This window comes from Crinia signifera, chromosome 1 (assembly GCF_055691185.1).
Source record: "Crinia signifera chromosome 1, ASM5569118v1, whole genome shotgun sequence".
Classification (NCBI taxonomy): domain Eukaryota; kingdom Metazoa; phylum Chordata; class Amphibia; order Anura; family Myobatrachidae; genus Crinia; species Crinia signifera.
In genome coordinates this window covers 336718938-336744824 of record NC_139217.1, presented here as the reverse complement: position 1 = coordinate 336744824, position 25887 = coordinate 336718938, and the positions used below count along the sequence as shown (strand labels likewise).

The 25887-nt window shown below is 43.4% G+C and overlaps 2 protein-coding genes across 2 annotated transcripts; one reads left to right on the top strand and one right to left on the bottom strand.

Annotated features, from left to right (window-relative positions):
- Positions 1-803: 803 nt before the first annotated feature.
- RITA1 (RBPJ interacting and tubulin associated 1) lies at positions 804-9601 on the bottom strand. The gene is made up of 3 exons (XM_083145580.1): positions 9223-9601; positions 3630-3935; positions 804-1381 (listed from the first exon to the last, which is right to left on the bottom strand). Exons 2-3 carry the CDS (start codon positions 3899-3901, stop codon positions 964-966), a joined length of 690 nt encoding a protein of 229 aa, XP_083001706.1. The 5' UTR covers positions 3902-3935; positions 9223-9601; the 3' UTR covers positions 804-963.
- DDX54 (DEAD-box helicase 54) lies at positions 9397-24676 on the top strand. Its single transcript, XM_083145556.1, has 20 exons — positions 9397-9846; positions 11931-12045; positions 13943-14013; positions 14101-14289; positions 14382-14431; positions 15537-15578; positions 15689-15784; positions 15884-16005; positions 16135-16196; positions 16312-16443; positions 16613-16823; positions 16908-17042; positions 17126-17353; positions 19245-19318; positions 19687-19875; positions 19960-20099; positions 20535-20642; positions 20746-20850; positions 22337-22431; positions 24042-24676. The coding sequence occupies exons 1-20, from the start codon at positions 9727-9729 to the stop codon at positions 24296-24298; spliced, it is 2541 nt and encodes an 846-aa protein (XP_083001682.1). The 5' UTR covers positions 9397-9726; the 3' UTR covers positions 24299-24676.
- The last annotated feature ends 1211 nt before the right edge of the window (positions 24677-25887 follow it).

Genomic DNA, 25887 nt, shown 5'->3' with positions numbered 1-25887 from the left:
GCCATATATACATATGCCCCCAATAGTGCCAGATACACATATACCCCCCACGGTGCCAGGTACGCACAAAACGGTGCCGTGTATGCCCCCACAGTGCCAAAAAGCTGGTATGCCCCCACAGTGCCACAAACTGCTATGCCCCCACAGTGCAAATTTCCCAGCAGCAGCACTCACCGTAGTTGTTGCTGCTGCCAGGCGGGGAGAGGACAGTCTGGTGCCCCCCTGCAGTCCTCCTGTCATGTCACCGATGGGAGGAGAGCACAGCACACCGCGCGTCTCCTTCCCCCTCACTTCCCTGTGACTGGGCCGCCCACCAATCAAAGCTCGCTGGCCCACGAGCTCTGATTGGCGGATGGCCCAGTCACAAGGATGCACAGTAAGGGGTAGGAGAGATGCGCAATGCGCGCTCTCCTCCCCTCAGAAGGAGAAGGGATTCAGGGAACCGGCGGCAGAGGGGACTAGGACAGACGGTGGGCGGCAGGCAGCAGTGGGAGCAGGAGCCGCACTTTACAAGAGGGAGAGCCGCATGAGGCTCAAGAGCCACAGGTTGGCCATCACAGATCTAGAATAAATAATCTTTGCAAACAATCACTTTGTAGCTATCCTTTATATCCGCTATATTCTATAAACTAACAGCAGGAAGCTGATTGGATCCTATGGATAACTTCACCAAAAGGTTTGATACATCTTCCCTAACAGTTTTAAATGAACTATTAGAAGAAAATACCAAAGCCCTGGTTAGCATCATTTGATCAACAATATAAGTTTAGAATTGTATAACTATTCTTGTAGAGTGCAGGAAGCTTGATGAAGCAGTACTTTATTTTTTAACTTCATGGTAACAGCAAAGGTACTTCTGGATACTAGTTACGGTAACCCCAGAGTATGTCTGTGCACTTAGGGAAAACACAACTTCGCCCCATTGCAAAATGTCCTTTTTTCCCCCATGTTCCAGAGTCTTAATCATTTCCATGGTGGTCTTTCTGTTACGGAGCCTCTCCTCGAGGACAATCTACCAGAATAATTTGAAGATCGTACGGTGTCCTGCCTTGGCGAGCTCCAGCGAGCTTTTGTATGGATAGGTAGATCAGCTGAAGAAGGGCACCCACCTGAATCAGAATCACTTTCTAGAGGCTTCCAAAAGTTTCCTTTTTTTTCATGAACACTTGTCCTGGAATCAGGAGGATGTACAGCTCGGAGCGGAAGTTGTTTAGCGATTGGCTTGGAACTCTGTGGGCGTACTATTGGAGGTGGGCTCCACAGAAGGGGACGTATCCTGATAGTATCCTCTTTCTTTACCCATGGTGCTTCCCAACTGCAGTCCTCCACCTTCGGCCCAAACAAAGACTCATCACAATAAGAAGGAGAGCGGCTCTTGACCCTAAACAAAGTTGATGACAGCATTAAAGACAGAAAAAACAAACAGAAAATGTTTCCCTGTGAATTGAAAAAACGGACCAAATTACATTTTCATTGTTGAAGTGCATAAGAAAAATAACATGGAGTAATAGGGTCTGCATTAGTCAGAGGTTTGGAATGTCAGCCAAAAACAATGTAACAGTTTAACAATTAAAAAATATGGCTAGCATTGACAGACATCCCTGCAGTTTTGGCAAACTTGGACCTTATTACATGTACCCCATTACCAGTAATCAAAATGATTTAGCCCCTAATGTCTGGGGCTTAGTCATGATACACTGCATTTTCCGAATTAAGTGCAAGGCTGTTTGTGCATGTGGTGAGCCTGCCACTAGTTGTGCAGCAATAGTTAAATCAGATTTCCTTTAGTTGTATGTTTACAGCGTGGCCAATTGAATAACGCAAAGCACTCATCCATGAAGTAAAGCAAACTCACTTTCAATTGAATATGCCTGTGGAATCTGGATACACAGGTCCGACTTGTTCAAAGGACAAGCCAGACCAGATTTCCCTTTGAAGCTTCCCGGGAGAGCTTCATACTATTTGGCACTCGATGTGCCATTTTGTTTACATATGATTTAACGCATGCAATAAATCATATGTAAAACGACTCAGCAGCCGCCCATTCATTTGTATGGGAGCTTTGATAGTGGCAGGTGGGCATAACATTTGAAAAATTAGAGTTTTCAAATCTGCCCAACCGCCGCTATCATATCTCCCATACAAATAAATGGTCGGCCGCTGATTGGCTGAGAGAGATCCAATTTTCCCTGCCCGGGCGGCCACCGTACGGCAGCAGATGATGCAGAGCCGGGAGAGTGCCTCTCCTGCCCACAGCTTCCCTGCACTTTAAGCTATACGTGTCAGTTACATTTCAGGAGCTAAAAAGCACCTGTGATGTGCCGCTAATGATCCGATCACGAATTACCTTATGTGCTGCACATAATATCTCCAGGATCGAATCCGATGCGCATCTGATCAAATCTGATGTCATACACCTCCGATTTGGCCAGTTTTCCTCCAATCAGTTGGGATCAGATAAAAACCGGCCAAACCGGAGCAGTGTATGGGCACCTTTAGTCTAAGCAAGTCAGTCAGCAAGTTCATTGTTGCCGACAATATGGTGGAGGGAGCAGGATTTCTTCATTTGACAATATTCAACATTTATCCAAACAAAAATTGTTTTGATGGGAAAGGCAACAAGGGGTAAAAAATATGGAACTTATAGCTGGCACTTATAAAGGTACCCCAAACAGAAATCCAAGCAGACAGGATTTTCATTGTTGTTACTGTCCCAAATATATTACAATTAAGAATGTTAAAGTTAAGAGTGCAGGTAACAGCACAAAAAACCGAAGGCTTAATTATAGCAATATTTGTCATTTTATAAAAATGATTCATCTATTTCAGATGCACTTTGTGCATTTTTTTCAATGCACTCCAGTTATTTGATTAGCATAGTACAGTAGCCACTAGTGTCATCCATTCTACACACTCACAAGTAAATTTTACTAAAGCTTCTAAAAATGAAAAGAGGTAATATATTCTGTCTATCATTTTCTAGGATGCAATAGAGAAATGACATACACTCAGAGCAATTTTGTGCTCTTTTCTAAGCGATCTGACTAGATCACTTAGAAAGTAAGCACAGGTTGCTCTGTGTGTATGTCCCCAAGCGATGGCTATGTGCGGTCCCACCAGTTAAGTCAGTGCATGCAGTCAAAATTTAGTCAAATTGCTTAGCAAGTGACTGCAAATCTCTGTGTGTACAGAATAAGCGATAGTGATCTACATCATCCTGAACCACGAGCCTGCCTTTTTTTTTTTTTGTTCTTAAGTAAAATTGCTTTGCAAAATCACTGCATGTATATGGGCTCTCTATGGGCGATCTAGACAACGGGAAATCGCCTACCCTAAATAGCTTAGCAAAAATGTTCAGCACACATCTCTAGGTGTGTATGCCCCTTTAGTGTTCTAATACTTTTAAGTATTTTAATTAATTTAGAGACATTATCAAGTTGATTGCAGTCAATATTAAAGCACTTTCTGACCAAAGGCACAGAAATTGTTCCTTTGTACGGCGCTGCGAAACACTTGTGGCGCCTTATAAATAAAATTATAATAATAATAATAATAATAATAATAATACTGTACAGTGGAAAGTAGCCTTCTGATCTCTCTCCAACGTACATCTCAGCGGTAAAACTTACCTATATTGGCTTTTCTTCCGTGGTGTCCCTGTTGGTGTGCAGGTAGTCCAGCCAGTGGTTTTTGCTGCCTTGTCTTCTTCTTGACTCCGCACGTAGGGTTCCTGGCCAGAAGTGCCTGTGGTCCACTGAAGAGCTGGATCTACTTTCCCCCCAGAGCTGCTAAAAAGGGTCTCATCGACAAAGGAGTCTGCAGCTTTAAATCTGTAGGCACTTCTGTTCTTTTTTGGAGGATATAAGGTGCGATGCCCCGTAATGGAGAGGTCCAGAGACATTTCTACATCAATAAGATCATCAGGCTAGGAAAACCTACAAATTATTCATATTAGATTACAATCAGATCAATATTTAAAAACATCCACCCTTTACAAATCATGCATGTCAACGAACACATTTTATTTTACCCTCATATACATGAACAATGGGAAATGTTTCCAGTCCACCACATGAGACATGAGAGCAATTACCACCAATAGTTATTTATTTATATTGTGTTGGCAATCAAACCATGAAAGATATGATAATTAGGCCAGTAACCTGGAACACACTATAAATTCCAGGCCTTGGACAGCAAGGGGGCATTCTGATTCAAAGCAATACCCCAAATATCTCTGAGGGATCAATTTAATCAGAACAGAGTTTGCAAATGCAAATATGTATCATGAAACAACGGCCCTTATTCTGGTTCACTCTCAAAGGTAAATTCCTTCTCAAATGGACAAAACCATATGCACTGCAGATGTGCAGAGATTTAGATTTGGGTGAGTTATTTTGTTTCTGTGCAGGGTAAATACAGACTGCTTTATTTTTTACACTGCAATATACTGTAGATCTCACTTTGAAGTAAACCCCAAAAATATAGCTTTTTTTTTTTTTTTATAACGGAGTCATTTTTTATTGATCTTTCAAAAGAAAGCAAACAAAACAACAGACAGCAGTGCTAGATACGTATAGGAATTATAACATATCCACACACAGGAAAATATTAGACCATACATAATCACGCATATGTATATAAGGATATATGAAGCGAATATTGACCCTCCAGAACAATGATCGGTAGACGATAACCCGGAGGCGCCATCCGGGTCCTCGTGGAACAGTAAAGTTTAAGGAGGTACAAATATAGAATCGTGGCGCATGATGAAACATTAAGCACCATCGAGCTGCAGCACAAATCAGTCAACAATCGAAAGCACTACTGTCTACACTAGTACCACTTTCACACTGCCGAAACGTTTTAAAAAACGGTATTTAAAACGGGTCTGAGCCTTGACATTGCAGTAGATTACCGTTTTAAATACCATTCACATCAGTCAACCCGTTTTAATCCTCTCAACACGGTTCAAGGCAGAATGCAGGGGACAGCCTATCACAGGTCTGTAATGTGTTTTTTTTTTTTTGCTAAATGCGGTTTCAGAGCCATTCTCACTGCATAAAAAATGGCTCTGAAACGTGTAGGACTCGTCAATATACCGTTTTACAAGTGCAGTGTGAAAGGGGTATTAAATAACCCACTATCCCCACTAACAATAATAAAGAACACCACCCAAAAAGCCCAAAGCAACCTCCCACATAACCCCTCACCCTGTACAACCCACCCCTAACTCAGGCGTACTTGGAGCCCTTTAACCATACTTCCCCTAAAACAGTTTAAAGTATTACTTTTAAGAGAAATATATCTGAAAATCAGACAGGTCTTTAAAGGCCAATATACTAGTTTAAACCCCTCCAAGTGCATGATCCTTCATTGAAAGGAATGTACCAGAGATTCTAAAAAAAAAGCTTTTCCCAGCATTTCTACCTGCTGTTCCCAGTGAAAACCAAGTTCTTTGGATACAAAGTAATAATTAGACACACAAGGAGGCACAAGTCCCAACAAATACAGTTTATTGGGAAAGTAATTGTACTTAACCTGAACTAAGTGACAGCTTAATACTCAGTCTGTATCATGTTCCCCTGTGAAAGAACCAAAGCTTATAACCCAGGTAGACCACCCCAACAATTTGACCTGGGTTATAAGAAAGGGTAAACCCAGGTCGCCTGATGTGTAATAGGTTTAATGTGAAAGCATCAGACCCAGGGTCAAGATCCCGGGTCCGACCCGGCATTGTGATCCTAATCACGAAATCCAAAGATCTGTTTCTGGTGTTCCTTGACCCCCCCTTCCCAGCTGCTATCTAACCTTATACCTTTCCTAACACCAGCTTTGCTTCCCCTTTAACCCCTTCCTTACACACCCAGTACTGCCCTGCTATCTGCCATCATACCTTCCCCTTATCTGCTTCTGCTGGCAAAGAGAAGGTGATATGAACGGAGGAGGCTTCTTATATTTGAGGATGGTTAATAAAATGTATGTATTATTGCCCGGTGTCATGCCTCCCAACATGACCCTCTCCAGGAGGGACACTGCTCTGCTCCTGCACTTCCCTCTTAATGTATGACTGCCATCACCTGTGTTGAAGCACCTTTATTATTAATTAACCTGATACTAAAAATTCTTGGGGTTCCGTGCGCTAGGGCAAAAAGTGTAAGTGTTGAAGCTTACACTTAGGTATATTAGACAAATAAGTCCACCATAAGCGATTCCATAAACTGAGTGATTCACTTACACTGAATATTATAGTATATAGTCCACAAACAATGGAATAAATCCTGATATGTCCAGCAGAAATTTATGATTCACTCCACTGTCTCTTAAACACCTTCTAGGAAGAGAGAAACATCGTGCAGACACCTTTTGTAAAGGGGGGTACAATTTATTTAAACCGATGCACTCACAAAAGTAGGGTTACATATAGCATATCATCACCAGCCGGTGATAAAAGAAGGGGACGATCTCACCCAACCGCAGATGGATTCACAACAATCGATTGGCAAAAAGCAAACGATGAGAAATGTGGTCAGCGGGTCAGAGATGTTCTCCCAAGTAGCGTGTGGTTCTTTTCTCCAGTCAGGGGTACGGTCTGCTCAATGCATTTCGGACCTTGTAGTCCTTCGTCAGGAGCATACCGTAGCCCCTGGCTGGAGCTGTTTAAATAGGCTGAAGGACGCGCGAAAAAGCCGGCATCCGGTGAATTTCGCCGGAACCGGAAGTGCGTCATACTTCCGTATTGCAGAAGCCTACGTTCCATCAGACCCGGAAGCATGCGTTCCAAAGTGCCGAGGCTTGCGTTCCATAGGCACCGGAAGCATGTACTTCAGCGTGCCTGAATATAGATACTTGGAGGGAGAAAATCCCTGATCGCATTACCAGTAACATTGTTATGCATCAAACAACAATCACATATCCAGTAACGGATACACGAAAACCTTTTTCTTCATGTCTTTGAACGAATTAGTCCAAAAAAGGGGGTTAAAGTGCAAATGCTTAAAGGGACATATCCTTCCATTGCACTTCAATTCTCCCGATATAAGTCCATAGCAGCATTAAATAGAGTCCATATGTGTGAAGAAAAACAAAAATAAGAACAAAAGTTAAAATCAATCATGATTACAATACATAAGTTGCATGAAGGAATAAAAAACATGTTCTTATTTTTGTTTTTCTTCACAAATATGGACTCTATTTAATGCTGCTATGGACTTATATCGGGAGAATTGAAGTGCAATGGAAGGATATGTCCCTTTAAGCATTTGCACTTTAACCCCCTTTTTTGGACTAATTCGTTCAAAGACAAGAAGAAAGGATTTTGTGTATCCGTTACTGGATCAATACAAGCATATTCCATATGTGATTGTTGTTTGATGCATAACAATGTTACTGGTAATGCGATCAGGAATTTTCACCCTCCAAGTATCTATATTCAGGCACGCTGAAGTACATGCTTCCGGTGCCTATGGAACGCAAGCCTCGGCACTTTGGAACGCATGCTTCCGGGTCTGATGGAACGCAGGCTTCTGCAATACGGAAGTATGACGCACTTTCGGTTCCGGCGAAATTCACCGGATGCCTGCTTTTTCGCGCGTCCTTCAGCCTATTTAAACAGCTCCAGCCAGGGGCTACGGTATGCTCCTGACGAAGGACTACAAGGTCCGAAATGCATTGAGCAGACCGTACCCCTGACTGGAGAAAAGAACCACACGCTACTTGGGAGAACATCTCTGACCCGCTGACCACATTTCTCATCGTTTGCTTTTTGCCAATCGATTGTTGTGAATCCATCCGCGGTTGGGTGAGATCGTCCCCTTATTTTATCACCGGCTGGTGATGATATGCTATATGTAACCCTACTTTTGTGAGTGCATCGGTTTAAATAAATTGTACCCCCCCTTTACAAAAGGTGTCTGCACAATGTTTCTCTCTTCCTAGAAGGTGTTCAAGAGACAGTGGAGTGAATCATAAATTTTTGCTGGACATATCAGGATTTATTCCATTGTTTGTGGACTATATACTATAATATTCAGTGTAAGTGAATCAGTTTATGGAATCACTTATGGTGGACTTATTTGTCTAATATACCTAAGTGTAAGCTTCAACACTTACACTTTTTGCCCTAGCGCACGGAACTCCAATAATTTTTTGTATCTTGTATATTTATGTCAAGTTTTGGTGTAACTTGTTTTGGGTGTTCCTAGCTGCTTTGGCATAATCCTGCGCAATTGTACCCGAAATTCTATATTATTAAATAACCTGTTCAACACAGATGAAGGTACTCAAGCATCAAGAAGAAAGTGCAGGAGCAGAGCATTGTGTCACGCCTGGAGAGGGTCATGTTGGGAGGAGGTTTGCAGTGTGAGCAATGCACCAAAATACCTCCCAACACGACCCATGCCAGGAGGGACACAATGCTCTGCTTCTGGACTTTCCTCTTAACCCCTTGGGTGGTATGCCCGGAAATTTTCCGGGCTCAGCTGCGCTGCCGCAGCGGGCTGTCCCGGAAAATTTCTTGACATACCACTAATATAGAATAGGTGCACGCTAGTGGTGTCCAGGTGTGCACCACTGGCACAGCACCTCTAGAGCCCCCCGTCACCTTTGCTCCGGCGATCGGTACGCCGGAGCTCCCCTGACCCGCCCGCCAGCCGTCAGTCATTTTACAGTGACGTCGGCGGCAGGCTCGGGGGGACTCGGGAGCGCTCAGGCACCCGAGTCCTCTTGAGCTGCCGCAAACATCCCCCAGCCTGCCGCCGACGTCACTGCTGAATGTGACAGGTGGCTTAGGCAGCGGGGAAGCTCCGGCGTACTAACGCCGGAGCGGAGGGGGGCTTTCAACTTTCTGTGGTGGGTCCTGCTACAGCAAAACCCACCACTCAAGGGGTTAATATACGATTGCCATCAAATGTTTTTGAACAGGTTAATAAGAAAGATGCTTCACCACAGGTGATGGCAATCCTAAATTAAGAGGAAAGTCCAGAGGCAGAGCAGTGTCCCTCCTGGAGAGGGCCATGTTGGGAGGTATGCACCAGACCACCACCTCTATCCTTTGCTTGTTGGACTACAAAATGACAGCATGCATTTGGCTGCTATGGGCAACGGCTCGCTCCATCTCTTTCATACGTGGTCTGGTCACCGTTAGTATTGCTGCAGTTTACTAACACACTTTTGTATGAATGTCGGCGCACATACCTCCCTGTGTGACAGAGGAGCACTTACCACAGGCCGCTACTGCCCCGTCATGCTTACTTCTGCGCTTGTTCACAGCTGTATACGAGCGCCGCATGAATAAATACTAACAGCAGGAAGCGGCCGGAGCGTCCTTAACTCCCCCCGTATTGCCTCCGGTAGCCCGGGCTCCCATAGCAGCAACGCTACAAACATCCGCAGCTTGGGATCATCCAAGTGCTCATCAGGCACCGCAGCTCCCCCGTGCGGGGCCTAGCCGTTCTCCTCCCAGGGCTCCGTCTTGCTGTAAGCGGCCGCCAACGGACAGCGGAGGAGAAGGGGTTGGCAGCGGGAGGGCAGAAACGGGGGCTAGTGGCGGTATGCGCACTTCCCCCGCGCCGCGACCACCTTGGTACAGTCCGGGGAGTTTCACGTTGGCGTCACTTCCGGGTGTACGGGGAACACGTGTGCGGGCTCAGAGGGAGACGTAAAGACTGCCTGCCCTGTACTGGACTCGAGCTAGCAGTGTATTCCGCCGGCTGAGTGACAGCAGCCATGGCTCAGAAGAAGCGCAAGGGATCTCGGACACGGAAACCGCGGCAAGACCAGGCGGGCGATGACAGCGACACCGGGGAGTTTGATGTCAGCGCTGGGGTCCCAGAGGAGGATGAAGTGGTGAGAGCCAATGAGCCGCCGCCAGGGGACAGGCCCATACTGTATACCGGGGCTCATTTATTAGCACCCTGTCCGGACAACGGGAAACATAAAGGACATTTCGTGGACCTGTCTCTTCTATACTAAAATATGTCATCGATCAGTGGATGCCGCCTCTCACTTGTCCTAAAACTGCCTGTAGCCTTTAGGTTAGACCTGTCCAAACTGTGGCCCTCCAGCTGTTGTGAAACTACACATCCCAGCATGCCTTGCCATAGTTTTAGCATTCCCTAATAGCAAAACTGTGGCAAGGCATGATGGGATGTGTAGTTTCACAACAGCTGGAGGGCCATTGTTTGAACATGCATGCTTTAGGGCCTAATTTAGATCTGATGGTCATTTGTCACAGGTGCAGAACATGTCCTGTGATATTGCACGCATAACCCGGTCCCCCGCAGCTGGCACTGTTTTTCAAAACTGGAACAGTGTCCAGTCCAGGGTATGCATTGTAGGACGCAGACTTACTGGTCCCAGTCGACCCCATCAGTCTGATGAATAAGAATTTGCTTCCACAGACTGAAAGGTGCCTAAAAACATTATGCAGATGTCGCAGATGCAGCACTTGGATCTCACTACTCCTACCTTTTTGCTAAGATCAAGTGTAGTATCTGTTCTTATCAGTGGGTATGGACCGACCCTTGGCAGAAGAATAGAGAAAGGCTGGACTTAGTAATTGCTCCAATGGGCGGAGGGTATGGGACTCCTTATGCTCGGGGCAGTGAAAAGTCTGGCTGAGTACTTTAACCTTGGAATGCGAGAGACACTCGGACTGAGTAGATTGCTCTTCCGAGGGGCCATCAACCCTCAAGGGAGTCAATGGAAAAGCCCAGTGGAATACCCATTCCCATACCAGGGGTTGGAAATTGCCCTAGGTAGGAATGGAGAAAAGCTTAGTCGGATGCTGATTGTCTGGCTGCCTTGAGCCCGAGGCTGCACTGTGCCCTTGGGGAAATTCAGGGGTGCCAGAACACTGCAGTGGTGACGATGCACTAGTATGGCACTTGCACTGCGCATTCTCCCTTTAGGTAAGCGCTGCACGTCCTCACCCTAGGCCTTTTGGCTGGGGTAGGACAATTTTTCACACCCCCACCCCGGCCTTCTGGCTGGGGTCTCTATATTATTTATTTATTTTCCCTCTCTCATGTTTGTCACTTTTCACGTTTTCTGTTTTTTTCGTTAGTGTGTCACTTTTTTTATGGGCTGTGTGTGACCTTTATAGGCTACCCACTCCCCCATGTACCAAAGCTCTCTCCTTTTGGGGAGAGCTGCAGTCCCCGAAGGCGACCTGAGCCACAAGGTGGAGGGAAGCCTACCAAGGGTCTCTCCAAACTTCGGTGCGGAGAACCCACCCGCCCTAACCCTTTTGGGGATTGAGGGAAGAGGGTCTCTCTCTAAGCTCAGCGAGGAGGACCCACCGATCCCTATTTTCCCCTCTTGGGCCTTATGGCTGAGAGGGGTTAGGGGAGTAACGGGGCCCATCTCCTTCGGGAGAGGGTCCATAAGTACTTACACCCTTATGCATGATTTAGGTCACTGCACAGGGTGTTGGGAGCACAACTCGGGCTCCCTGAGTTTCTTCAAAGTTGGATTTTGCAAATGCATGTAGGAGGCGTTTATCCCCTATAGATGCCTCTTTTTGCATTTGACCTTGCAGCTGTACAGTTTTAAGCCCCAAGAGAGACCATTCATTGAACATATGGATAACCCCATTATGTTTCATTTGAAGGTCCCTAGTGCCAACTCCGACTGCTCTTTCAGTCTAGTATAGACTAGATGGACCAAATGGTTTTCTGCTATCAAATTCTTTGCTTCTATTTTCTAGTACCCTCCTGCTCTAGCAGTGTACTGAAGACAGTGTGGGGTCTCATAAATTAAACCTATTAATAGTATACTCTGTAACAGTTATGGCCTTTCTATATGTCCTGTCTTGAAATCATGAGGGACTTTTATTGATTTATTGTATTCTTGTTACACCATGAACATCTGATAGCTTTTCTGTAAACATGGATAAGTAAATTAATATTGTTTTTTTCTTCCCCCTGGAGCATCTGCCATCATTTCCTACTGCCGATGTTGGTTCAGACACAGAACTGGACACCAGACAGTTGGTCCGAGCACAGAACAAGAAGAAAAAGAAGTCTGGGGGCTTCCAGTCAATGGGTATGTTATGTGTGTATAGAAGATAAAACACTGTTTCCAGGTGTGGACATTCATCCTTGCTGTAGAATGCACACATGAAAGGTCTATTCCAGCACTCACTTATACCACCATTCGAGGTCTGTGCTATATACGTATATATACTCATGTAAAGCATAATTATTCAGCTATCAAATTATTTGGTTTGTCAGTGCTGTTAATAGGGTGGTGCTCGAGGTGCGGCGACCATTTCTATTTACTGGGCACCTGCTAAGATGTTCCCAAGTTGCTCCAGGCTTCTTCCTGGCAATCTCCAGACCTCCACCTTGCCAGGTTGCTAGCATGAGGAGGCTACTGTACTGCTCTGTATCCAGCCAGGGGCAAGAGGAAGTGAAGTTGCTTGCAAGCGTCGGGCGCCCAGGGGTAGTGATGTGTGTCCGTGTGCTGTGTTCCCTGATAGAGTTGTCCGAAATGATTGGTGCATGGGGTGAGGGGAACTTTGTTCCTGGGTTCAGTGTCAGGCTGATGTCCTCAGAGCTCCAGGGATGGAGGAAGCAGGTAGGAGAGAGTGGCTCCTTGTGTATGCTGCCTGCGTCTCTATGGTGTGGGTGGTTCCCTGTTGTCTATGTAAGTAAAGTGTATGTGTGTTTATGAATACACAGTCTATGTATGTACAGTTGGGCCATGATGATGGGGTCTACAGCCAGCACCTGCTGATTTCTGGGATTGGTAAATTCATGAATCCTTTTATTTTAATTTCTATGTACTTTTATTCCATATCACTTCCGTATTTGAGTTACAATAAAATGCTTAGCAAGCATTCTCAATAAAGAACCAGTAACCTATAGGTTCTGTAAGTGGGAACTGAAGACGCAATCGTTCACCTGTATGGGTAGTTATGGGAACTATTACATAGTTCAAATGTAATGATTACATAAAAGTATAATTTACAAATGATAATACTGCCTCAGGGTTTGTTATTAAAATCTTGGGTACAAAACAGCAGCTCGGTGGCACAGTGTTTAGCTTCAATGACTCTGCACAGGTATCATGAGTTTGATTCCAGTCAGGGCCTTATTTATGTGGTTTATATGCCCTGCTTGTGTTTGCACGGGTTTACTTCAAGTAAGCCATACGTTATATAGCATTACTACAGGCTGGGCTTTACTGTGGTATAATGTTTACAAGAGACTCTACTGTTTCACAATGTGCATAACATATTGGGCAGGATGCTCTAACAACCGCTGTTCCACTTTGCCGGCTACCGCATTCATAATTGCATATGCGATTTTAACGCAAAGGGCAGCTCCTGTGATAAAAGTTATCCTTTGCAATGCGGCTCCAGTGCTGGATTTCCGGGTCTCAGACCTGGGACCATATGTGCAGAGGGCAGGTGCTGGCCGCGCTGCATGCTGGGAGGGATCCATGACTGATCACTCGCACAGCGCTGCATAGAGAAGCCCATAGGGTATGGTCATCTCTTTCTGGTGATACCCCTGTAGTGGTACCCTGGTGGAGGAGCTTTAGTGCATGTGAAAATGCGCATTTTCACTTTAGTGCATCCCGCCCTTATAGAGAACTACTTGCAGTGTAATGTGTATTACGGACTGTGTGGTCAGGTGTATCGTGTATAAGGGGTACTATTGTGCAGTGTAATCTGAATTGGTACAATTCTGTTGCCGTGCCCATTTATTAGCTTGCACGCCTTTTCTGTTTTGAATATGGGGGCACCCATTCTCTTCCAGGCACCAAAATGTCTCGTTACGCACTGATTTGTCATTCCAACAGGAGTTACTCCCCAATTAATAGAAAACTTTTACTTCAGGCATTTGATATATATCCTATACATAATTTTTTTTAAATAGATAAGATTGGGACTCTTTGGCTCATATGCATCCCTTTATTTCTATACTATTACCAGGTCTCAGTTATCCTGTCTATAAAGGAGTGATGAAGAAAGGTTATAAAGTACCAACACCTATTCAGAGAAAGGTGAGGCTACCTCAGACATTACACATAGAGAAGCATTGTCTGTCTGTTCCTGTGTCTCCTATATTTGATGTCCTATCTTCACATTAGGTAATCCCTGTCATTCTGGATGGCAAAGATGTGGTAGCTATGGCTAGAACGGGCAGCGGTAAGACTGCTTGTTTCCTCATCCCTATGTTTGAAAAGCTAAAGGCTCACAGTGCACAGACTGGCGTTCGTGGGCTCATTTTATCACCTACCAGAGAACTTTCGCTGCAGACACTGAAATTCACTAAAGAGGTATGGCACACAATTCTGTTTCTCCTGAATTTGATTTCCTGTTTTACTCGATCGAGTATGTATAGTATAATTCTCACTTTGTCTTCTGCTAGCTGGGAAAGTTTACTGGTTTGAAGACAGCTCTCATCTTGGGTGGAGACAGGTAAATAGCTAACTTTGCCATTGGCTGTGTGTGTTATATTTTCATATAGATATCTATCGCCCAGCATTACTATAATGATGTATAAAACCATAAATTACTTCTAACAGCAATGAAGACATATATATAGATAGATTTTTTTTTTTTTTTCGTTTACACTTGACCAGTGTTGCAATCATTTTAAAAATCTGTGCCTTTATCTGCTATTTTATATGCATCAACAAAAGTTTCCATGCAGGATGGTGCCATTATTATTATTCAAAAAAATAAATTGGTGTGACTCGGGGATATCCTGTTAGTGGTGATAACTCGAACATCCATTGTGGGTCAAGTCATCGCTAGGGATGTCCATCGACCATTGATGATTTGAAATCATCGATGGTTTATGGCCAATGTCAAATACTTTTGCTGTTAATGGGGGAGAACCAGATGGTTTCCCAAGTTTCCAGGACACAACTATGAAGCCACGCCCCCACATTCTGATTGGTCCATGGGCCAGTCAGTCAAAGCAAATGGAGAACCATCGATAGCTAAAACTATTGATGGTTATTTATAACATAATTCGTCACGATCGATGGCTGGTTGCAGTATCCCCATCAGTGGTGACTGCACCAGTGGCCATCTAGTTATCTCGGTCATGCACACGCTCATTTCTTTACCTATCTTATTTCAAAATTTAGTGACCTTTTGATGTATTAACCAGCAAAAAGTGCAGGTGAAACGGGTGCAGGCTTAACCTAAAAAATAAAAGGCTAACCGTATAGAATTATATTAGACGGGGAAATGTTTGCGTAAAATAAATGCCCTCATAAAATTTGGGGTACATGCAAATAGTTTTTAGTATATATTTAGCTCAATTAAAGGCACCTCTTGGTGAGTGACCAAGTCCTGGCATTTTTACCCGAAATAGGCATTCTCCTCAACTTTTCATCTCTTTGTTGGATTTAGCTCTTCACCTACTCTGGAGAATTATCGCAAGTAGCGATTCTAAAGCGGCTTGATTTTTTGCCATTTTTACATCTATATTATATCCCCCCTCCTCAGTCTGTGACCATCAGAACATTTCTCACCCAAGCTATCATGTTTGTTTTATTTATTTTTACTGTAGGATGGAAGATCAATTTGCTGCTCTTCATGAAAACCCTGATATGTGAGCATTTTATTTACCTTTGCTTCATACTGGCTGTATCATTTTGTCATGCTATTTGATATTCATATTTACTTGTGTACATCTATAACATATACTCTGTGTTCCTGCAGAATCATTGGCACCCCTGGCCGTCTGATGCATGTAGCAGTTGAAATGAACCTTAAGCTGCGTAGTGTTGAATATGTCGTTTTTGATGAAGCCGACAGGTCTGTAATTTTTGGTGTATGTATTCTGCTACCAGTGACCCACACCAATGGTGAACTTTAGACTCTTGCTTAATGCATCCTCCGTTCTCTTTGCAACAGGCTGTTTGAGATGGGCTTTGCCGAGCAGCTGCAGGAAATTCTTGCTAGACTTCCAGAAACTCGTCAGACTTTACTGTTCTCCGCCACCCTTCCCAAGATGCTGTTGGAGTTTGCCCGGGCTGGTGAGTTGTTGAAGAGAATAAGCTTTAGTTGAAATTGTTTTTTTTTTCTCACAAAATACGGTATTATCTTACTGTGCTCCCTTATGTAATGTATCTTGTCTTACACCTTTCTTTTCTTGCTTACCGTAGGTCTCACTGAGCCAGTGCTCGTCCGTTTAGATGTTGACTCCAAGCTAAGTGAACAGTTGAAGGTAAAGTAGTGTAATGATCACGTACGTGTGTGTGTGTGTGGAGGAGGAGGGAGGGATTAGAGTACCCCATATCTATGCCAGATTCGGCTCTGATAACTTTTGTCTCCCATATTAGCTATCGTTTTTCCACGTGCGGGCAGAGGACAAACCTGCTGTTCTCCTCCATCTCCTTCGCTGCATTGCGAAGCCTCAGGAACAAACCGTCATCTTTGTAGCCACCAAACACCATGCAGAATATCTAAAAGAGGTGAGAATGGGCTCAGGTCTATGAAATAAGTGTCTTTTATTAAATTGTTGTTTTCAATAGATCTAGTGTATTTAGCAATGCTGCCTAATCCGATAGATGATCTAGGACTATTTTCTGCACTGATTAGAAAATACATGTTGTTTTTATTCCTTCCCTTCTTTCTGCCCAGTTGCTGGACATGCAGGGTATTCCCTGTGCACACATATACAGTGCTCTGGATCAAACCGCCCGGAAAATAAACCTGGGCTTGTTTCTGCATGGAAAAGTACGTGCACTTCTGGTCACTGATGTTGCTGCTCGTGGTATTGACATACCTATGTTGGACAATGTCATCAACTATAGCTTTCCTCCCAAAGCCAAGCTTTTTCTGCATCGCGTCGGTAAGAAACAAAGGTTTCTGTGCTTCGTTTTCGTCTAATTTGATTTTACTGCATTTTGACTCTTGCGCTTTCTCCACAAATCAGGTCGTGTGGCAAGAGCTGGTCGGAGTGGCACAGCTTATTCTCTTGTTGCTCCAGATGAAATACCCTACGTGTATGATCTTCACTTATTTCTTGGGAGGCCCCTGAAACTGGCAGGAGATCCACAGACAAGTACAGGTACAGAGATGGTTCAAGTAATTTCAGGAAGGAAGGATAAAGGAGGCAGAGCTCATTATCTGGTTTGTCACCTTTTTGTACAGATCCAGAAACAGATGGAGTTATGGGGCGAGTACCACAGAGTTTGATAGATGATGAAGATGCTTTGCTAATCACAGACCGTGAGAGATCCCTGGATCTGCAAAACCTGCACCGAGTGGCTGAGAATGCTTACAAACAGTACTGCAAGTCAAGACCAGCACCAGCGCCGGAGTCCATAAAACGAGTTAGAGATAGCAATTATACCCTCCTGGGAGTCCACCCTCTCTTCTGTGAGTATTACTAGCTCTGTTTGAACTACTGATTTAAGCCGCTGTTAAATCCATGCTTCTACATGCTCTTAACAACTTGTTTCTTAAGTCTCCATCCCTAGTAACATTTATTCTGTAGTTTTTCATTCCTTTCATTTTTATTGTATATTATTACCACCATCATTGATTTACTGGCTTGAGGCTGCACTTTTGGTAGCAGGGAGAGTCTGTACATTTAGTCACCAACGGGCTAATCTCCAGTCTAGTTCTAGATCTTACTATGGTCACCACTGGAGGCTAACTGAGAAATCCTTTTGTTTCTTATGCAGCTGTTTCTGGCTACTGATAGTAAGATCAACCTTTTTAGGAGTAACTTCCGCAGAAGCCAATGAAATGGTTTGTTTTTGGTGTATGGGAGGCAAACGGCAGCCGATCAAAACCTATGCAAGCACTGGGTTAATACAGTATATGCCAGGGGTGGGGAATAAGCAGCCCTCCAGCTGTTTATGAACTACACATCCCAGCATGCCTTTCATCTGTTTCAGGATGGCCAAATAGCAAAACTAAGGCAAGGCATGCTGGGATATGTAGTTCATCAACAGCTAGAGGGCCGCTTATTGCCCACCCCTGGTATATCCATTCTACACTGATGGTCCAAGGTTGGAGTTGAATCCATGACCTTAAGTTCTGAGAGGCAATATTAAGTGCTGTGCCTTGTTACAATACCCCTATCAGTGCTACTAGAATTCAGAGCGGGCATTTATGCAAAGTAGGATAAGAAGAAAAGTAACAAAAACATAATACAGCAAGGAGCAAAGGAACATACCAAGTGAAATACAATAAAACAGCAGAAGGAGACGACCCAAGACATTTATTTATTCAGTTTCTTATATAGCGCAGCATATTCCGTTGTGCTTCACAATTGGAAACAAGTTATGAAACAAACCGACAGGTAGGAGGGCCCTGCTCGCATGCTTACAATCTATGTAAAGAATCCCATGACCACAGCCAGATAAATAGGATAACTAATCCTGGCTACTATGCTCAAGGAAATATTGGTTCACATAAATCTTTCGTGGGAAAGAGTAGAGTTAACTAGTGCCATCCAAGCAACAAAGGACGGGGCACTCCGACCATCCAAGTTCAGGCAATACATACCCAGCAAGGTAAAGAGGTTGTTGACATAAAAACGTGTAGGGGGGAGAGAATCCTGGAGCACCAAACCAAACAGAGCCATGGATTCACTAGTGGAATTTGAGTACCACTATTCCGTATACATTTGGTCACTTCCTCCCAAAAAGTGTAAACCCGAGGGCACCGTCTTAAGTATATGCCAGAAGTCAGCGGCTGGTGCAGAACACTTAGGGCCTTGATGGCTAACCTTGACACTCCAGCTGTTGTTGAACTACACATCCCAGCATGCCCTGCATCAGTTTTAGCATGGCCAAATAGCAAAACTGTAGCAGAGCATGAAGGTTAGCCATCAAGGACTTAGGGCATACATCAGAAGATGATCCGCCAATACTACGCAGTCTGCACAGTGTCCAGTAGGCTCTGTACAAAATATACAGCTGTATCTGCTGAAATCAAGCATATAAAGTGGCAACTCTGGGGGAGCCCACAATATACTCCCAGTACTCCTCTCACCAGATCGGTTTCACTCTGTTCTCAAAGCGGGATCTTATTGGCTATTGGCTGTCACATGTTTTGGATAGCCAATAAGATACCTTTTTGAGAATCTAGTAAAACCGAACCTCCACATCTCTTCTCTAAATGTATTCATTTTCTCCTCCATATCAAAGTGCCCTGCCTCCTACGGCTTGGATGGAACACCCATTTGATTATCCTGTATTCCCTGATCATTCCTGATGAAAGGCTTTATTGATGCTTATTGTACTTGTTTTATTCTCAGGGTTCCGTCTTGGTGGAGAGGAAATGCAGAGGTTGAAGTTTGTGGACAGTATTAAATCTTACAAATCTAAAGCGGTAAGTATGTTGTATGATGTCCCCTCTGTTATCCTTACAGATGTAACACTGACTACTCTGCTGCAATCATAAACCCATGTAGTTAGTTTTCTGCATGCATATTAATGTTTAATACCAAAACATTGATCATTTTTTACATGCACGAGCATGGCTAACAGTGTGGCTTGCTGTTACTTGCCATGTACACCGAATGACAGAACAGTTTTTTTGCTATTCCATGCTATATGCTCTTACTGCACATAGATGGGCTGGCTCCAAACCTTTACTATTTTTAGGCTAGTTTCCTTTATAAAAGTTGACCAAAAATGTGTAGTCCCCCAGCTGTAGTGTCTGTATAGGAAAGATTAATTCTTGTTATCCTCCCCCAGACCATATTTGAGATCAATGCTACTAACAAGACGCCTGCAAGTGAAGTCATGCGAGCCAAACGGAATCGTGATTTTAAACTCATAACAAAGTTCCAGCGATTGCAGGATGACAAAGCCAGCAGTGTGGCACAGTCTCAGCCTAGTGCAATATCCAGTCTCCCGTCCTGCCAAGATGAAGAAGACATGGAGGTAACGGACATAACTCGGATACCTTCTGTGTGAGTATATTCCTCAGAAATGCAGAACCTGAGTTTCCATTTCATCTTCTATCAGGGAGTCTTCTCACAAATAGTTGGAAAGAGGAAAAGGACAGACACAGACCAGGACAAATTCAGGAAGAAGAAAGAAGGAACTGCTCAGGATCCAGAATTTTATATCCCATACAGACCAAAGGACTTTGACAGTGAAAGGGGGTAAGGCAGCATGAATGAGGGCATGTTCGGCAATGTGAAACACTAATAAATTATCTAAGGGAATACTGTTTTTTTTTTTTGTTTTTTTTTTTTTTATAAAACCGAGGAAGTCTTAAAAGAAAGGAGAAATTCATAATAGTGGATGAGTTTGAACTTTTTGACTTCAGATATTGTTTTTGTTGCAGTTTTAATGTTTTGTTTTGGAATATTTTCAAACCCCCCTCCCCCTCAAAAAAAAAAAAAAAAAGTAGGGACAGACAGAAAAGATATACAAAAGTCATATGTGTTTTGAAATTATACAGTGACAAACCCGCTAAAGATTTTCTGATGGTTTTAGTTTTTAGCTCCTTTATCGAAAAGCGTTTCTGATCTAATGGCTGCTCAAGCCGCTTAATATGCAGTAGCTATATTTTGGTAATAATATGTATCTTCCAGGCTGAGCGTTGCAGGCAGCAGTTTCGAACAGGCAGCAGCGGGGGCAGTGCTGGACCTGTTGGGAGACCAGACTGAGCAGCTCTCCAAAACCAAGCACGTCCTGAAATGGTGAGTTTGTTGTGGGGATGGGAAAAATTGGCACTTGCTGCCCTTTCTTCAAATATAAAAAGATCCATGTGAGTTCTAAAGGAATAATTTCTTACATTTTTAGGGATCGTAAGAAAAAGAAGTTTGTTGGAGCAGGAGGACATCAGGATAAGAAGAAAATAAGGACAGAGAGCGGACGACTCATTAGCAGTTCCTATAAGAAAAATATGTATCCTTTTTGTCTAGAGGGACATATACTTGTCAAAAGCCTAGGAGAGATGTTCCGCAGCATGGCTGTCACTAGTAATGTCCTGCATGTACAGACGGACGAGGACGTTGCTACCATCTTGCGGGAGCATGCATCGTTAATGATATAGGGGGTTATCAGACCTGATAGCTGCTTTGCATCTGGATCGCAGTTTGTGGGTGGCAACCAGCTGTTTTCTGGGAGTTACAGGGAAAAAAATGCAGACCTGCACAGGAGTTTTCACAGAGGGCAGCGGGTGTGTGATGGGGTGGGATTTTACGGTGTGTGGACGGCAGATATCTGATTGCAGGGCACTGCAATCTTGCACAGCAGTGATCAGGTCAAGTGATCTAATCAGTGTCCCTCTACCTATTTTATACCTTCAGATGTCTGCTGCAGGAGCAGATTTCACTTGTATAGGGGTGTCCACCACTCCAAAGTGATCCGCAATACAGAGGGGGCCGCTCTCCCCTCTGCCGCCAGCACGCCATATCTGTCTAACTGGTAGGGATGTGCAAGTGTACAAATGTAAGTTATTCACTATGCAGGGATGTTAGGAGTATGAATCCAAGTTACCAGCTGGGTTTTTTACGGCAGGAAAAAAATCACAACGCAGGGATGTTAGGAGTATGCATCCAAGTTCATAGAACTGAAAAAAATCCAGAGAAGAGCGACAAAATTAGTAACGGGAATGGAGAATTTACACAATGAGGACAGATTGATCAAATCAGGATTGTTTACTCTAGAGAAGAGTAACATGCTTAACATGTACAAATATATCAGGGGCCAATATAAGGAACTATCAGGTGCCCTTTTTACTGAAAAGAAGAACTTTAGGACACGTGGGCATGAGTTTAGGAAAAAAGATTTAATTCTCTAAAAAGGAAACTTTTTTTTTTACCGTCAGGGCAGCCAAATCTATTGGTTAAAAACATCCAGGGGTACAAAAAATAATCATAATCTGTCTTTAAAGATATCAGAATACACTACGTATAACAAGGGATGAAGCTAATAGATCACACTCGCTAGAGGTTGAACTCCATGGACGCAAGTCTTTTTTTCAGCCTTAACTATTATGTAACTATGTAAGTTACCAGCAGGGTTTGTTACAGCAGAAAATGTCACTATGCAGGGATGTTAGGATTATGAATCCAAGTTACCTGTGGAGGACAGAAGAAGGGAGTCAGATCAGGTGAAGGATCTCCAGACAACGCCAATATTGTTATTTAATATTTCCTCACACTTTATGCCACACACAACACAGTAGCCCCGGGAGCCTCGCTGATGAGAGCGGCTCCATCTGTATTCTCTTATGACAACTTGTTGCTTTTCCTTCTGTTTGAACTACATTCCTCCGCCCTGTGGTCTGCCAAGCAGTGATTTTGTGACACCTAGCAGCAGCTGTACTTTGTAACTATAGTGGGTTAGAAACATACAGCAGCCTGTTGTATTCCTTTACTCAACCTAGATATGAGGACTGGAAGAAAAAATATAAAATTGATGATCAAGACTCTGAAGAAGATGAAGAAAGTCAACCAGGAAGGCCAAACAGGAAAGGGAGAGGTGTGTATTGTGCATAGTATTTCATGAATGTCTGTGTCTAAACGTTTCTCTTCACAGAATAGTTGGTTTATACAAATGAAAATCCAGCAGATATATTGTCATTTAAATACTGTAGTGACCGATTAGTGCCTCAGTGTTCGGGCCGGGACCCTGACCTCTGATTGCCTAATTCGGCATATACATACACCTCAAAACCAGTTTCAGGTAGTCAGTCAGCAGTACTGTGAAGTCCAGCATGACACAGTGATCACTGCTGCATCCATTACAATTCATGGAAATGCTTGTGAATGGTATGCATATTAGAATGCGCTGGAATTATTTCATGTTCCTGTTGTGCACACTTCTATGTTACGCATCATATCAATGACAACAAATGTTAATTATTGGAAACGGTGATTAATTCAGAATATGAATAGGCCAGTATGCTCACCAGTGTTCAAGGAGATGTAAACCTCTATAAATTACCATGGTAATAATCAAGTGTTCAAGCAGAAAATTCTCCTATTTACTTATTTGTGTTTTTCTTCCTCTTCAGCACACTGTAGCAGCCAAGCTACTTCACTTTTTCCTGCGAAGTGTAGGGGTTTGTTAAGCTCCTGGTTGTAAAACCGATGCTGCTTATTCCCGTGTCTTGCTAGTAAAACATTTACCTTTTTAAATATCGAGCATAAACCTAGTGTTTAAAGGGCCACACCTGAACCACTTAACTAGTTAATTCTTTTACCAGAAATGTTATTAAAAGGTGGCCAATTTTTTTTTTAGCAAATTCTGTAAATAAAAGCCATGTAAACCTGATTCAGTAGTACATGCAATTCTTAACTTTATTTTTTATTTTTTACTGAACGAAACTTGCAGTTAAAGGAAATTTTAAGAAGTTTGACTGCCTTCCGGCACCCACGGGGGGGGGTTTGGGTGATCATTTTATGTTTGCCCGTCTCTGCTGTTCACTAGCCGGGTGGCTGGGTGTTGTCGGGAGGGACGCACTAACACGAAAATGCAGGAAGAAAACCTATAGAAGCCTATGGCATTCTCTCAGCAGTGCTGTCAGAGGGACCAGTCAGGAATCCCTCCCAGCATGCTCTGTGGCTGGTGCAGTCACTCTATATAGCAAAGGACAGCTCTTATTGCAAGAGCTGTCCTTTTGCATTAATGATTGCATGTGTTGGTGCATATGCGATTATTATGGATGCGGTAGCCGGCAAAGTGGGGCCATGGATGTTGGGACCTAGAGTCCTCTAACTACTGTAATATTGGTTTCCATCAGGAGTCTCTGACATGGTCACACCAAATGTGTCCGGGAAAAGGAAAGACACTGGATATAAGAAAATAAAATTTAAATATGATATCACTGTAGTTATGTGGGCCATACATCTATGGGCTGATTCCCATAAGGATGGAAGACTGATTTCTTACTGAAGCTTTCTAGTTTATTGTGAAAAATAATGATGACCGTCTGATGTACATCCCTATAACTGAGCTTTGTTAGTGGCCATGAAACAGAGGAATTGCATGTAAAGCTGGAAACTTTCTGCCCAATAGGTGGTTAAGAAGCAAAACTAAAGACCGAAATGTATAATGCTAATAATGTAATCTCATCTGCTTCCTGACAGGTGGACGCAGCGGCTCTCGAGGAACGCCTCGCCCTGAAACCACTGGGCCCGCTCGCAAGCCCCGCTCTGAGCTGCGCAGCAAGCAGCAGATCCTTAAACAGAGGAAAGCAAGGGAAAAACAGCAATTCTTACAGAAAGGTGGTTTAAAGAAACTAAAGAACAAAACAAGGCAGAGGGTACATGAGATGAAGAAATCAGCATTCGGCAGGGGTAAAAGCAATGGCCTTAAGAAAGGGAAGATGAAGAAAAGATCTTGAGTGATATCGGCTGGTGGATAAACTGCTGTTGCATTTACGTCAATTGCTCCAGTTCACTCTGGAATGGGTGCCTTACTGTGTATGGGAGAATGCAGTGCTTAACCTCTACCTGTTCAGTATCTAAAGCTAAATGTGCTACAGTACCTTTAGAAACAGATAACTTCACTCATAAGAGTTTTGACTTGCATAAAAGTTCCCTTTGAGTTGTTTCTTTGTTGTGCCTCTACAAGGTGGGAGCACCACCGGGAGGCCTTGTACTGTAGATAATTCTGCCACTGAACTTTGGGACACATGGTATGAATGGCAGGAGACTACTAAAATGTGGATAGCACTATTTTGATGATGTGTATATAAACTTTATTAAATACATTTATTCAATTTACTGTGTTTTGTAGTATTCCATATTCATAAAGCCTTGACTCGAACATAACTTCAGATGATGTGATCTGTACACATTACTCCCCATTGATAACATTATGGGACATACAACACTGGCAAACACTTTCACACCAAGCCAGGACCTGGCCTGCCACAACAGTATCCTGGGTCAGAAGCCTGGCTGCGATCTATACTTATATTATAGGCTGTTACAAAGGACAACACCATTTTTTAAGTTTTAGGGTTTTTTCTTCTTCTTAGGAATGTTATTTCATATTTGTGTCAATAGGTGGCAGAAGCAAAGCAGCCATACTCCATCCCTCACTCATAGCTTATGCAAGTTCTGTGATCTAACACTGATTGTGAAAACCATATTAATTTGGTTACGTTATTAATAGCGCACATATTACACTGCAATTTTACAGAGAATATTTAGTCCTCGGTCCCTGTCCCAGTGGAGATTATGATCTCTATCCCCTGACTTACATTATCTGTATGGCTGGCACCAAGTGCACACTGTAATGGCCTAAGAAGAGTAGGGGTTTCCAAACTACACAAATTTAGAATTAGAAAAATGGTACTTGTGTATTATCTGGGCGCCCGATTTTCATCACATGCCACTACTTAAGGCATACGATGCGATGCGATTTTTCATTGTAAAGACCCAATTTTAAATTTTTCATAACCCCACTATCCAACTACGCATGGAGTTGATTTTATATAGTGTGGCGAGCGCAGGGAGCCACCGAGCCCGAAGGGAGGCAAGCGCAGCGAGCCCTACGCGGGGACGCGGATTACTTTACATGTATTCTGTGTGCGCTCGCCACACTTCTGGCTCGGTGGCTCACTGCGCTCGCCACACTATATAAGATCAACTCCATGCGTACTTGGATAGTGGGGGTATGAAATCACCCATGGGTGACTATACAATTAAAAATTGGGTCTTTACAATGAAAATTCGCATCGCATGAATTGTATGCCACTATATTGCATGCGATGCAATACAATGGAAAAATCGGGCGCCCAGATATTACACAAGTACCAGAAAAATAAATGAATGGCGCTTAAGTGTCGTCACTAATTGTACCTTGATGTTTTCTCTTAACACAAAAGCTGTGATGAAACCATCTTTAAAGCTGGGAATACATTAGCAGATATTGTTTATGAACTATTTTAAATCATTTTCCTTGAACTAGTAGGAACTCCCTGAG

Excerpts from the sequence above, each read along its gene's own strand:
- DDX54 (XM_083145556.1), top strand. The coding sequence starts at position 9,727 with ATGGCTCAGAAGAAGCGCAAGGGATCTCGGACACGGAAACCGCGGCAA. Across the intron at positions 14,432-15,536 it reads CTCATCTTGGGTGGAGACAG|GATGGAAGATCAATTTGCTG; the intron begins GTAAATAGCTAA and ends TTTTTACTGTAG. Across the intron at positions 15,785-15,883 it reads GTTTTTGATGAAGCCGACAG|GCTGTTTGAGATGGGCTTTG; the intron begins GTCTGTAATTTT and ends TCTTTGCAACAG.
- RITA1 (XM_083145580.1), bottom strand. The coding sequence starts at position 3,901 with ATGTCTCTGGACCTCTCCATTACGGGGCATCGCACCTTATATCCTCCA. Across the intron at positions 1,382-3,629 it reads CGGAAGAAAAGCCAATATAG|GGTCAAGAGCCGCTCTCCTT; the intron begins GTAAGTTTTACC and ends AACTTTGTTTAG.